At 32.2% G+C, this 14885-nt stretch overlaps 1 protein-coding gene across 6 annotated transcripts in view; it reads left to right on the forward strand.

The window, feature by feature from the left end:
- Positions 1–13420, forward strand: part of Rsod (superoxide dismutase family protein Rsod) — a 161559-nt gene extending 148139 nt beyond the window's left edge. The window contains exons 5-7 of one of the 6 annotated variants that reach the window (XR_013877096.1): positions 2230–2489; positions 10876–12491; positions 12718–13420. Coding sequence is in view for 1 of the 6 variants with exons in the window: in XM_080152001.1 (XP_080008127.1) it covers positions 2230–2489; positions 10876–12299 (1684 nt within the window). In the remaining 5 variants the exon portion in view is untranslated. Of the gene's footprint in view, positions 1–2229; positions 2490–10875; positions 12492–12717 lie in introns of those variants that run through there. The other 5 variants (XR_013877099.1, XR_013877105.1, XR_013877101.1 and 2 more) reach the window with 5 other exon arrangements.
- The last annotated feature ends 1465 nt before the right edge of the window (positions 13421–14885 follow it).

Genomic DNA, 14885 nt, shown 5'->3' on the forward strand with positions numbered 1-14885 from the left:
TCAAGAAAGACCTTTTTACTTTAAGCAGTTGATTTCATTTTTATATAAGACCAAATCTTTTGACTTGTAAAAATTAATTTTATAAAAATCATGAAAGTAAAGTTTATAAGTATTTAAATTTTCACACAATTAACATACAAGTATATATTTAAAAGACATTTTTCAGAAATTACTGAAAAATATACAGCATGACCCTCGAAAAAGTATTTTTAAGCATCTGCAGCCCTTATTTCTCAATGAATTTTAAAAAAATGCATATGTCCTTGTTCTCCATAGTATTCCACATAAGTAGATATGAAAATATTTTTTTTACCTCCATTAACACCGGAGATTTTTAGAGCTAAAGTTTTGAAAAAGTGACTGAGAAAAAGAATTTTTTTTTGTTTCTCTTATTTTTTTGGTGGTTATATTATGTTTTTCTGGCAACTGAATAATGAGACACAAAGAAAAACAAGTTAACTAATTATTTCTTTTTTATTCCAACAAAAAATATAAATTTTTAATGGCAAAAAATACTACTGAATGAATTGATAATTTGCAAATTTTAAGTTATTTATTAACCCTTATTTGAGAAAAGGATTAATTATGACAGTTGCTCCGCCTACTTTTCTGACATCTCAATAATTTAATAGGGGGTTAATTAAGCTTTTTAGACAAAAAAATCATTATGTTTTAATTTTATTTTCTTCATAACTTTTTTGTTATTAAAGTTAGGATTGTGAAACAAAAACAATTTTCCTGCTATATTCATAAAGATTTATTTGGTTTTTTAATCTTAAAAAAATTTGCCTAATAAGTAAGTTTTTCAAAATATCATTAAACTAAAAAGACTCAAAAAATATGTGTAAAAAAATGCTTTTTACTTAAAAACTAAATTTTTTATTTCATTTCTGTATAAAGTTTCTGCTAGTAACAAAAATGAAAGGACTTCTACCTTAATTTTGCTAAAAAAGTCGTTTCATGTTAAAAGTTACTTTTTCCTCAGTCACTTTTTCAAAACTTTAGCTTTAAAAATCTCCGGTGTTAATGGAGGTAAAAAAAATATTTTTATATCTACTTATGTGGAATACTATGGAGAACAAGGCCATATGCATTTTTTTATAATTCATTGAGAAATAAGGGCTGCAGATGCTTAAAAATACTTTTTCGAGGGTCATGCTGTATATTAAAGCTGCAAAATTTAGGAATTTTGACATTTTAAAACAGAATTATAAAGCTAGTCCATAAATAAAGGAGGCCTGTATATCATTCCCCCCGTTAGATCTATAAAAAAATAGTTTATGAATATAAAGAATTTAAAGATACCTTTGTAAAAAATAACTATTGAATGAGAAATTTAGTGATTTTATGGAAATACTTACTGAATTTCTCATATGAACATGGATAGTGATATTTCAATCGAAACTTAATCTTCTTTTAATCTGGTAAACGAAGTACCCACATGTTACATGTAATTGGAAGTAATTGAAGTAATATTATGTGGTATCCGCCTAGGATAAATGGCAGACACCAGAGTTCAAATGACTACGGCAGTGTGAACAGACGTGGACACCTATACTATAGAGAAGCTACGCTTCTCTAGCAATCACTAAATAATAAACAGAGTCTATTCAGTTGTTCCTTTATTGAAGGTCTAAGGATTACTAACGTTATATACAACAAACAATAACTACACAGATAGGAATAAATAATCATAAATAAAAGCAATATAATACATATACAATAGTCAGTTTGGGCAATAATGATCCCCCATCCCTGGAAAGGGTGGGGGGAATTAACAATACAGCTTAACCATAATAAGGCTGTCAGAATCAATCATTAATTTTAGGCATAGGGAGGGGGTCGGCAGACCCCTTCCCCAGGACTCGGGGGAGGGCCTTTGGCCCTTCCCCGAACCCCGGTCAGGGTTGCCATAGGCATGGCTCACGGTTGCCGAATACCACAATTACATCAATTACACTAGATAATGTCGTTGCTCATTTATTTAAAAAAAATATCTTACTTGTAGAAGAAAATAGGGAAAATTATTATCTGATTAAAACTATTTTGCCAACAATGCAAAATTCAATGAAAACAAATTATTTTGAACCCTTTTTATTATTTTGTTATATTATGTTGTTTAAGTGTCAGTGTAATGGGGGGGGGGGGGGTTGTCAACGCTCATTCACTGTACATTTAACCCTAAAAATTGTTTGAATGAAAATTTATAGATTATCTTTTTTATTTCAGTGTGTACAAGAACTGCCTGAACACAAAGTCACCCTCCAGATGTGAAGTTGGAGACCTGGAGAACAAGCACTCCAACCTGGCAGTCGCTGGCCGCAGGATCGACCTCACCTCCACCCGCAGATTCTTCACGGACTCGAACCTGCCGCTGATGGGCGGAGCTGGGATTATTGGTCGGTCAGTGGTTCTGCATGACGATCATGCACCGGAGCACAGAGGAAATAGAATGGCGTGCACAAGAATTTTTAGATTATACAGACACAAGGAAATTAATTCTAATTGTGCTTATTTTAAAAAGATATTGATATTTTTTATATTAAAGGATCTCAAGATTTCGTGTCATTTTTTAATAGTAAAGAAAAGGGTTTTGATAAAAAAAATCTGCTCGAAACAAGTAATATCTACTGCTGCAATTTCAGATAGACGACAATAATTTACTAAATAGGGGAATGCTTATGCTCAAAACAGACGCAACTAATAACTATTCACGGTAATTGCTTCAATGCAAATGGTTGGTTGTCCGCAAAAGTAGGAATTTTTTACCATTGGATTTAAAAGTTGGTAATAATAAGTTGAAGAAAAAAATAGCTCTTAAATGATAATATATCAAAATTTATTTGAATCCGTAGTCTATAGCTTTAAAGAGTCATTCATTAATTTTAAAAGCTGTTGCTTTTTGCATTGAAAAATGATTTTAAACTTTATGTACTCATACTTAACCCTAAGCTATCAGTAAGTTATATATTAGGGATCAGAAAAATATGAAAAGTTTTGGTTCTTAAAAGGTCGATAACTTTTACAGAAAGGACACGTAGATATTATGACAGGGGGGAAATAACTGTTGTCAATTTAGGTTGCCAACGTGGGCATCATTCATTGGTCTGTTTGTTCATCCATTTGGAGAGTAGGGGTTGGAGTAAAGGGGGTGTTTGGGGAAGGTATTAATATTTTAGCCAGCTATGAGTTTCACTTTATTAGAGTACATTATAATCGGGTGAAAAATCCAAGTAATAATAAATTTATTCTTATAGATAACAACAAAATCATAAAATATTTATAAAGAGGAACCATCCCTTCTAGTCGTGTAAACTCTTGGTTAGGAAAAATTAATCTATAACCCCTCATCAATTTATTATATAAGGTCTTCTAAATAATCAATTAAGATGGGATTTAATATAAAAACTTTGGTTAAACATTCATAGAGATAAGGGTTCTGTAAAATAAATGATTATTGCTGGGCTTATAACATAACTACTCGCCTTGGTCAATAAGTACCTCAGTTCGTCCGTAAAGCTATGGGGAAATATGATTTTCTTGGCTGCTATATAAGATACCCTGTTCATAGAGCATCCAGCAAACCACTTACTTGGTACGTCGGTCCTTTTAAAAGGTTTTACATAGTCTTACTTTCTTTAACATCTACTCTGTAACTCGTTTTGTCTGTTTCGTTTCTCCTTTTTTTGATGTTTTTTTTTTATTCTTGTTCATTTTTATCGGCTTTGATCGACTAATTCTTTTCCAATATATCTAACACTATTCCTGAACCCTAACCAACCCTGTAGACCACTTTTTGCCCTTAGAATATAGTTAATTTATCTAGAATCATAACACACAGTATGTGGGGAGCAAAAATTGATCCATACAAGTTTATAAGATCATTAATGAATAGCTCTAAAATTTTGGTAGGATAAAAAAGGAGAGAAAAGTTCATATCATTAATATTTATTCGTTTATCAGTTCGTTCATCCAGTAGGAGAGGAAGTTATTGGGTAAAGGGGGTGGATGGGGGTTCGTTGTTTTAGCCAGTTACAAGTTTCACTTTATTCAAGAACATGATAATTTGGTGTAATATCCAAAAAATAAATACATTTGCAATTTGCATATCAGACAATTGTGCATTGTCAATCATCTGTATCTATTAAAGAAATTTTAAAGTTTAGTGGACGGACATACTCTAAATTAAAAAAGTTTTGCTTTCATGATTAAGAATAAAAAGGACATAGGGTAAGAACTTGAAGGCTAGATGGGTTAAAATTCCTTTAAAACAAAACTTATCAAGACTTTACAAACATAAAATTTTATAAGGGGAAAGATATCTTTACCTACTCTCAGAGATGGGAAAAAACCAGGTTTTTTTAAAAAAGATCAAACCAGTGTGGTTTATTTGGTTTAAACCGGTTTTTATTGGTTTTTATTAATAAAAACCAGGTTTTTTTGGTTTTTATAATTTTTTTGTTTTTTTTAATAATATCCAAATTAAAGTATTCTAATTTAGTATAAAGGGGTAGTTTCACGAAATGCATTTGAACTTAATTTAGTGAACCGCATATTTTATCCTGGTTAAATGGTTAAACTACATTTATATGGCATATATTTGAAAAAATTTAAATTTTCTACCACATAGTTTTTGAAATATCAAGACTTAAAAATCGTCTTTTTAAATTGCATATATCACAAAAAGACAATTTTCAGGTCTTGATATTTTAAAAACTACGTGGTAGAAAATTGAATTTATTTCAAATATATGCTATTTAAATGTAGTTTACCCCATTAACAAAGAAAAAATATGCGGTTGACTAAATTAAGTTCAAATGCATTTCGTGAAACTACCCCTTTAGTATAAAGATTTAAACTATTAAAAGAATTTTGAATTAGGTATTTATGTTTTTGACTGTATTTTTTACATTATAAAAAGACTAGCGGCTAGGTCCCTAGAGGCCTCTAGGGGCACTTGAGGAGGAGAGAGTCGAATTTAATGATTGAATTTTTTATTTTATACCTATTTTGTAAGAAAAAGTAAAAAAAAATTTTTTTGGGGGGGTCGAACATTTTTTTTTTAAATTTAGTTAAAAAGTTTAAAAAATTTTTTCGGAGGGGGGTTGGGGGTGTCCCACCCCCCAAAAAAATAGTTATAAACCTTCCCGGGACCTATGAGAAGCTACCCTGTTAAGGAGAACCCAATCGGTTTAGCGGTTAGCGAGATCCTTTGGTACAAACATACAAACACACATACAAACATCCTGTTACTTTATTATAAGGATATAACTGGAAAGATAGGCCTTTGTATTAAAAAAACCATCCCACCTTGTTTTTTTTGGTTTTTTTAGCTTTTTTTTTGGTTTAAACCACTTGATTAAAACCACGTGGTTTTTATTTTGCCATCCCTGCCTACCCTCATATTTTTCACCACTCAATCCTTACCCCATTGTTTTAAATTTGCATTTGTACAATCTAAAAGCTAGTTCACCAGTTTTTTCTTTCCAAAAATTTATCCATAAAATATTCATAGATTTTTATAAAACGTCTACAGACCCTGTTATATATGTATTAATTAGTTTATAATGAGATAATTTTTGATTATGGGTTTTGGGGGAGGGAATGGTTGAATTAATCAATGGTTTGGCTGCTTCTGAAAATGGTTTTGGGTTTTGGTTTTCTGAGTTCAAATCAGACTGCCCATATTCAGATATAGATAATTATGAGAGGTGTTGATATAAAACAACATGTAGTGAAGATATTTTTCTTTAAAAAGGAAGATTTCTAGTACTTTCTGAATTCAGTATTCGAAGTTGCCGAGAGGGGCTAGAAAATTGCTTAAAACCACCTCAAGACAAAAAATATAATAGCCTTAACCGTCATAGGACAAATGTGAAGCCCACTTAAAATAGAGAACCCTATCAGTTCTGTATTTATTGAGATCTTAAGCTTCAAACAAAAAACTTTTAAAATAATTGTATGGACGAAACCCATGAAAATCCCCGTAGAACTTTTTATGTCTTATTAGGTCTGTTGTCCCAGCAGGTCTTTTGTCCCTTTAGGTCCCTTGTTCAATAGGTGTCCATTAGATCTTATGACTTTTGTCCCAAGAGTACCAAAAAGATAAATTTTCTTTCAATTTCTCAAGCTTTAGTTTACATCATTATATCAAAGTAAAATGATCTCTGTCTCTCAGTGTGTAACAAAAGATCTCTCTTATCATATAATTTATATGGTTCTCCTTTACAGGGTAGCATCTCATAGGCCCTGGGAAGTTTATAACTATTTTGCGAGAGGGTACCACTACCCTCCTAAGAGAAAAATAACCCCCCTGATTGGACTTATTTAAAAAAAAAGCTGCAATTGAAAGTGTGAGGAGTGCCTCACCCCATCCTCCCTCAAGGACTATTTAGAGGCCTCTAGGGGTATAGCCGCTAGTACAAAAAAAGATGGATAAAGGACCCAAACAATTATCTGTTTAAAATTGCAACTGTAAAAATTTAAACAAATAGTGTTGAGGGTATTTTTGAACATATGTTGCTAATTTTTGTAATATCTTATTTTGGGTCGGTAGTGAATCACAAGACCCTGTTCGCATTATTAACGTTCTCAAAATACAACTGGAAGCTAAATATCTCAGAAACTGCTTTACCGATAAGATATTACTTTTCAGGGAAGCTTTATAAATGTCTTTGGGTGGGTATAGGCCATTTCCTGACCTCCTTTGCCATCCCCTTGAGGCTAGGGACGAAGCAAATTATCCTATAATATAAAGTAGTAAGGGGTTTATGCCTGTAGCTAAAGATCTCGGAAATGGCTTGTCCTAATGATTTATTCTTTTCAGGGTAGGTTTATACATGTCTTGGGGGTGGTAATAAGCTATTTTCCTGATAAATCTGTCCTCCCCCTAGAGGATAGGGACGAAACAACTATTGTAAAACTTAATCATTTTTGGTAAATCAAAAAACTCTAGCAAATATTATTGTTTTTTTGTATTTAATGTTAGTTAGAAAAGGTGTTCTTCTGTTTTTGCAGATTGCTATTTTTTATTTAGCTTTATTGTATGCACATATAATCATCTTAGCTATATTTGTAATTATGTACAGACATATGTTTTCAAATTTTAAATTGAGTAATCTAGGAAAAATAATGGAAAAATTAAATTTGTTAAAAAATCTGTTGTTAATTCTTTAACTCCTTGGCCTATTCTTTTCTTATTCGTTGACTTAACAATGTTGAGGACTTCCAGTGAATTTTGATTGGTCTAAACGTTTCAACCATTAATTGTAATTTGCAGAAACGGTACTTTTATGTATCATCGTTGGATATGCAAATCAATTTATTGGCTATTGTGTTTTCCCTTGAGATCCCTGGAATAAAATACACATGGACCATAAATATATGCACAGAGGGGATTTTTATATAACTTTGGCTGGCTGATTTCTTATTGAATAATAGCTATGACTATTCCTTGATCCCTTGTTCTTTTCTCGTATTCATTCGAATCCGGTGGATAGGAACCGGTTCTCATCCATAAGAAAAAACTATGTCTAGCATCGCATTATATCCAGCTTTCTACGAATATAAAAATGTACAATCATAAGATTAAAACCAGTTTTTTTAGCCCGTGCCTACGGCACCTAGGGGCTAAAAAACTGGTTTTAATCTTATAATTGTACATTCTATATCCGCGGAAAGCCGTTTATAATACGATAAAAGAAATAACTATTAAAAATTAAATTTGAATGTGCGGGTGTTGTCTCAACTATGGTAGATCTAATTACATAGTAATCCAATTATTTTCAAATATAAAACACATCTTACTCCATACTATAGTTGCCATTATTATGTTACTGCTTTACATACTACTTGGCTTTGTTCATTAGGAAGGGTGAATAATATACCACTAGCCCCTATTTGACGTTTTAAAGAAAAAAGAATCAAAATAAAGTTTTCTCTATTAATGGCAATTTTTCTACTAGATTTAGAGTTTAACATACCTTTCAAGAAATGAAACGGGTATAGTCCCTTTCATGACAACGCCTCTTAAGGAGCGCTTCATCGTATTTTCACAGTAGCTTTTGATAGTTTTATTTTAGGTTAGGTTAGGTTAAGTTAGGTTAGCTGATTGCCCTACAGGGATAGAGCTTCCGCAGGTGCTAGAAATAGGAATAAATACGACAAAACGCCCCTCAAGAGGCGTTATCACTAAAGGGACAATATCCAATAAAACGTATCAACGTACCAAGAAAAATTGTATCCAAGAACTTTAATAACTTAATCAAACTAGAAACAAACAGACATCATATTATTTGATTAGGCCCTAGATAGATGAATTGATATTAGAATATTTTGGTTCTTAATAATGCAGAACTTATTTCATTTATATAACTTCTTGCAAGATGATTTTACATTTTTTAGTGCATTTTTATAAAGATTTTAATATTAAGATATTGATTGCATAATGCTTTTATATAAAAATAGAACCTTTTGTTAAAATTTTATTAAAGAACATATTAATCGTATTTTCATACACCTTTTAGTTGGTTTCATAAATGTTTTCAATAAATTTTCAAATTTTAATTTTCTTAATAATACTTATATTTAATATTTCTTTAAATATGATCTATACAAATAATAGATTTTAGCAAAATTAGGTCTAATAATGTTAATTGGGTTACATACCTTTTATTAAATGTTTTTCAATGAATTTTCAAAGGGGGGAGGCGGATGTGCCACTTTTTGAAACCAAAACTAAAAGTCAACAAAGGAACTCAACTAAAAAAAGAGTTACAGGTCTGAGATTTTGCATGGCAGTTGCTTTATAGAGGTACAATATGGAACTGTGAAGAAACGGCGGCGTAACCGCCGAAAACCGCCGTTTCCCGCCGATTTTTTTTGCAATTTATCGGTGGTTTTCGGCGGATGCGCCGCCGTTTCTTCACTGTAAAGCAACTGCCATGCAAAATCTCAGACCTGTAACTCTTTTTTTAGTTGAGTTCCTTTGACTTTTAGTTTTGGTTTTAGAAAGTGGCACATCCGCCTCCCCCCTTTAAAGGGGTAGTTTTACAAAATGCATTTGAACTTAATTTAGTGAACTGCATATTTTTTGCTAGTTAATAAGTTAAACTTTATTTATATGGCATATATTTGAAAGAATTTCAATTTTCTACCACGTAGTCTTGATATTTTAAAAACTACGTGGTAGAAAATTGAAATTCTTTGAAATATATACCATACAAATGTAGTTTAACCAATTAACCAGAAAAAAATGCGGTTCACTAAATTAAGTTCAAATGCCTTTCGTGAAACTACCCATTTTCTTAAAAAATAATTAAACTTATATTTGATATTTCTTTGAATATGATCTATACAAATAATAAATTTTAGCAAAATTAAGTCTAATAATGTTAAAAGTGTTTAGAAGATTTCATTTTTTGGCCAAAATTAATTCAGCGCTCGGAGAAAATTTCTTTTTGTTTTCCTATTAAAAAAAATTTAAGTAGCCATATGATACAAAAACAAAGCGTTAATTGAGTGTCAAAGACTTTATATCTGATTATGCTTTAACACTAATAGATAAGTTAGGTTAAGTAGATGGTGTATAATAGCGCCTGAATGGCTTGACACTCTTTTATCTAATGCAATTATACTTGAACTCTTTCTCATTTTTTTTCTTTCAAATCTATATATTCATTATTTTTTAAGAATACACTATTTAAGTATAAAGAAAAGATTTGTATCAAATATCTAAATATCGTTCACCTCGTAATTCGGATCTACTGCAGTTTACGGTAAAATATAAAATAGGCCTTTTTCGCGCATTTCTCTGCACTGCGAGGTAATTATGAATTATTGATTTATGGCTATTCCAGATTATTTGTAGGCCTTCTTATGCCGCTTAAAACAGTTTGCGGGCATGATCTGTACGTTCAGCCGTTTGGCAGCTAGCAGCCTTTAAAATTCATAGATTTTTGGAAATATTGCTTACCAGCAATATTTTACCGTGAACTGCAGTAGATCCCATAATTCAAATATAAATTGGGACATATACAACCCTGGAAATAAAACTTTAAAAACCACTTTATATGTTGTAAATGAAAGGACAAGCAGTTTTTATTTTTCATACATATCAGCTGTTTCTTTGATGATTAATGACTCCACAAAATTACCAAGGAGTAAAATTGACATGGATGGGAGAGTATTACACCCTCTCTAAATTTATTAGCTTCTTTTCAAGTTGTTTTTTGGGATCTATTTTTTTCTTGGCATTTTCAATATTTTGTGCTTAGGAATATTGTCATCATTGTTTTGTTTACAACTTTAAATTCAACAAATATTTTTACAGAATCCTTATTATTGTTGCATATTTTTAAATATGCAATGCTCCTATAACCTCTTTAAAAAAGTATTCAAACATTAAAACAGATATTTAACTTCAGAAAATAGAAAGAAGCCGTTGGAGTAGCCTTAGCATTGCTAAATTTAATGGGAGCTCTCCTAACTTTAACTTATCTTTAATAATATACAAATTAAAATAAGATCTTTCTTTCTTTTTCAATATATATCCGAAAATGTTTATTTATTGATTTTTTTGTAATTTTTTAGGATACCACTTTATAAAGTACATATGTGTCAGATTATTTTACCTTAACAAGATCTTAACTTTACGCCTGGGTTCATTAACTAAGCACAGTGGTGATACAAAATTACTACAATTTTGGCTATAATTGTTGAATAATCATTAAAAATTACATTTTCAATAAGTTTGTCATTTAGTATAAGAAGTATATGATTTTTATCTGTTAATTTACATCTCTTTGACGTTAAATCTCTTAAAGAATCAATTTAGTGTGAAAAAATAAGCAAATTTGAATTAACTTAATTGATTACAGGGAGTAGCAAGAGAATGGTTCGGAAACGGCATCCCATCACCAGTCGACGGCCGCCTCGAGTTTATCCAAGATACGGGCAGCAGCGAAACCGCCACTCTGGTCGAACTTGACGGCTTGGAGCAGTTTGCCGACGGCTATCACGTGCATGACATTCCAGTTCAGCCGCATTTGGAGTTTGCCTGTAGCGCGGATGCAGTTGGCGGGCATTTCAACCCCTGGGGCATTGATAAGTCTATCAGTCCTGCGCCTGCTGAGGGTACTCCCGACCAGTACGAGGTTGGAGATCTTAGTGGGAAATATGGAAGTCTTAAAGATAGATTTGCGCTGAAAGGCATCTTTAACGACACAAATCTTCCCATGTTTGGGTCACAATCGATTGTCGGCCGTTCAGTGGTCATCCACAAGGCCTATAAAGGCCAGAGATGGGCGTGCAGTACTATTGGATGGGGATGGGATCCTGACGAGGCCAGACAAGTGTCCGCCATTGCCTCATTCCACCATCCTAATGGATTTGCCTGGGGATACATCAGATTTACCCAGGTTGTGTATAACGACGGCAGTTCTACTGATACAATTATTGAAATGAGGTTGAAATACCCGGGCAAGACTAACCAACAATTTACCCGCGGTCATGCTTGGTCGGTGTATGTTAACCCGGTTGGGCATGACGCTTCGGTTAAGTTTGAGCGGGCAAGATGTTCAGCTGCTGGCTACAGATGGAATCCAACATTTATCCAACTGGCTGACCCCAATGATCACGGTTTCTATGAGGAAGAGTGTAGCCCCGAAACACCGCTGCGTTGTGAAGTCGGCGACTTATCTGGCCGTCATGGACGTATTGATATTGGCGGGCATGCTTATGTATTCAACGATAATAACCTACCCCTGCATGGTGACTGGTATAATTCAGCGCTGGGCAAATCTATTGTGATCCACGGACCCGACGGGGCTGGTCATTCGATGGCCTGCGCCAATATTGAACCAGACAAGGATATTATCAAGTATATTGTTGTCAAATCTGGAAACGGATTCAACCTGGGACAATTCATGGAGGATGTGCAGGGTGTGCTTGGAGTACCTGAATGGTATTTGTTCACTGACGCCAGGGAGACCAAGCTGCTGCATGAGGGACGTTGTCTGCAGGTTCTGCTACATTTCCGCGGGCCCCATGCCAACAAAATTGAACAGGACTTTTCGCGGTTGCTGCGGACAGGCCGCATGGACACGCCAAGTCTACAGATCCCTGGATACGTACCGCCGGTTGAGCGTAAGACGGAGTTGGGCTACCGCGAGTGCAGCAGCCGCGGTATCAACAACCGCAACCCAAACTATTCAGATTATGAAAACTCTAGCAGTCATTTGCGCAGTAATGGAGTAGTTATTTCTGTGATTATTGTTGCAATCTATTCTCTAGCATTATAAAGAATAATTTATTTTTAAAATAAAACTCAAGAACAATTTTTTAGTTAGAAGACAAATTAGTTAAAATTGTATTTATGTTTAGTTTTCATAATAATTCATTCAGACTGAGAAATCTCTAAAATCAAACCTCTCTCATGTTTCCTCATATGATATACAATAATTTTATTGGTTAGGACTTTTAAAGACTTATTTGTAAAGTTTGTAAAGAAAACATTTTAAATGCCCTTCTTTTTTGAGGGATTTAAGAAATTCGTGTAGAGTTAAAGGTTATGATTAAATAAGTTTTTTTTATATATATTGTAAGAAAATTGCAATCTATTTAATACATTTGGTAAAATTAATGTCTGGAAAAAATGATAAAGGTTTAGGCTGTTGAAGTTTTACTATTAGAATATTTCTTTGTATTTTATTACAATAGATCTTTAAAAGTCCTAACTATTTATACTTGCTGTAAAATTTAGTAATTTAGGACAAATTTTGACTGCGCACATCAAAATAAGTTTTATTGTATATATTCAAAGTTTTATTTTTTTCTAACACCTAAATTTGTTCTAAATTTCTACTTAAATAGTGTAAATGATTTTTATGACCTGTTAAGAAAATATTATGTTTATTATAGTTTTATTATTTTTATATGACATTTTTAAATTATGTAATTTATGTATTGTATTGAAAAAGAATGTATGAAAAAATTGTGCATGATTGCTCTTATGGTTATTTTTTGTAATATTTTTTTATTAGTTTTGTTTTACAAGTTAGAAATCCAGTTTCATATTATGTACTTTTCAACAAAAAAATCTAAAACATATAAGGTATTTAGAATTAATTATCAGTATTATATCGCAATTCTACATGTGTATTCAATAACTTTTTAAAACCCATCTGATGTGCATAAAATCGCGGCTATTGTGTTAATTTTTACGCAAAACTTGTACGCAAAATTATTCAGAATTGCGCAATTTCTAACACATATGCTAAAACTCAAGTGTGAAATTATTTTGTTCTTTCAAAACTAAAATTTATGTGGTATTTCTTAATGTTTAAAGTATTACAAAAACCCATGAAAGTATTATTTGAATGTGAAGACTGTCAATTTTATGACAATAAATGTTTTGATTGGATGTCTTGAGTTTTATTTTATATCTAGCATGCAAAATCTTCGAAACTGTCCTTAGTTGTGCAAATTTTAAATGCAACAAGAACCAATAGTCAATTATTAGCAGAGCAACTTTTATAACAAAATATGACAAGAAAAACATATGCAATGAGAAGATATTCCAACATTTATCAATAGACCGACCAAGGATTAATCGAGCATTCTGAATACACGATTATTACCATTTTAACAACCATTACTACATCAATTGGGGAGGAATTTAATATTTAATCCCCAACCATTTAAGCAACCATTATATTTTGTAAATATTGATGCTTTCAACTGTTTTGACCTGCCAGATGAGAAAACACAAATTTCTTTTTAATACTTGTTTTGATGCAACTAAAATATGAAACTTATATAAAATTATAAATTCTTGCCTTTATAAAAGATTTTTTCAAATCAAAATGCTCACATATCGCTAGTTCAATTAACCAATTTACCCCATCCCCTTTGTTTATTTTCAAAACCATAGTTCTACCTTCCAAGCTTAGTGAGCTAATAAATATTTACAACGCTATTGACTGTTATTCAAAGATCCAATTGAAAGTCGGCACAAGGTCCCCACCTCGTGGGTAAAGTTACTTAAAGCTCGTGTCCCTCTATTCGTTTACTTAAATGGTGAGCTTTATCCATGAAGAGCTCCAACCCAAGATATAACTAAATAAAAGGTATTTAGTGGACAATGGATTATAAATTAAACTGGTTGGTACCCAAAGTTCCTCATTCGTTGGTTTGTATAACTGTTTGGGTACTTTATTTAACTCTTGATTTGTTTTCACAGCATTGTCAACAATTTTCAATTAATTTAGTCTACAGAAGGGGTAATTGAGTTTATCATCATTGGGGATGTACATAAGCATAATATTTATCGGCCAAAGTCTTATTCCTTAAGATCCTAGGTGATATGGGGTGGTAATGGATGATCCAGTGCAGGTGGTGAAAAAAGACTTACCGCCAAATATAAATCTGTTTTGTGTATTTAAAAACAACAACATATTTTTTTCGCTTGTTTTTTATATTTTAGGGTAATCAAAATTTGACATGGTTATATCATTTTCTTGGAAAATTTATATTATGTAAGGAAAATAAAGATATAGTTATTGGCAAAGATACTTTAAAAGTAAAGTGCAATGGTTGGTTGGTCTGTTATCTGGGCCTTTGAAGATTAATTCCAAAGCAAGATGTACAAACTACAAAGTATTAATTGTATACGCTTTTTCTTCACAAGCTGGAGTGTATATCTTATTTTTCCTCACAGCCGAAGCAGAGCACTTATCTGATATATAACTGGATACATGATATACTTGGTTATATTGAAAGGGGAATTTTTTTTGTCAATTCAGTGTGATGTATAGTCCCTTTCTTCCTGACTTAAGAGCAATGCATGTATTTTATATTTTAGCTTTTAGTTCTTGTGTCAACCGTTT

Source organism: Acartia tonsa, chromosome 1, assembly GCF_053477335.1.
Source record: "Acartia tonsa isolate MP-2025a chromosome 1, ASM5347733v1, whole genome shotgun sequence".
NCBI classification, from domain to species: Eukaryota; Metazoa; Arthropoda; class Copepoda; order Calanoida; family Acartiidae; genus Acartia; species Acartia tonsa.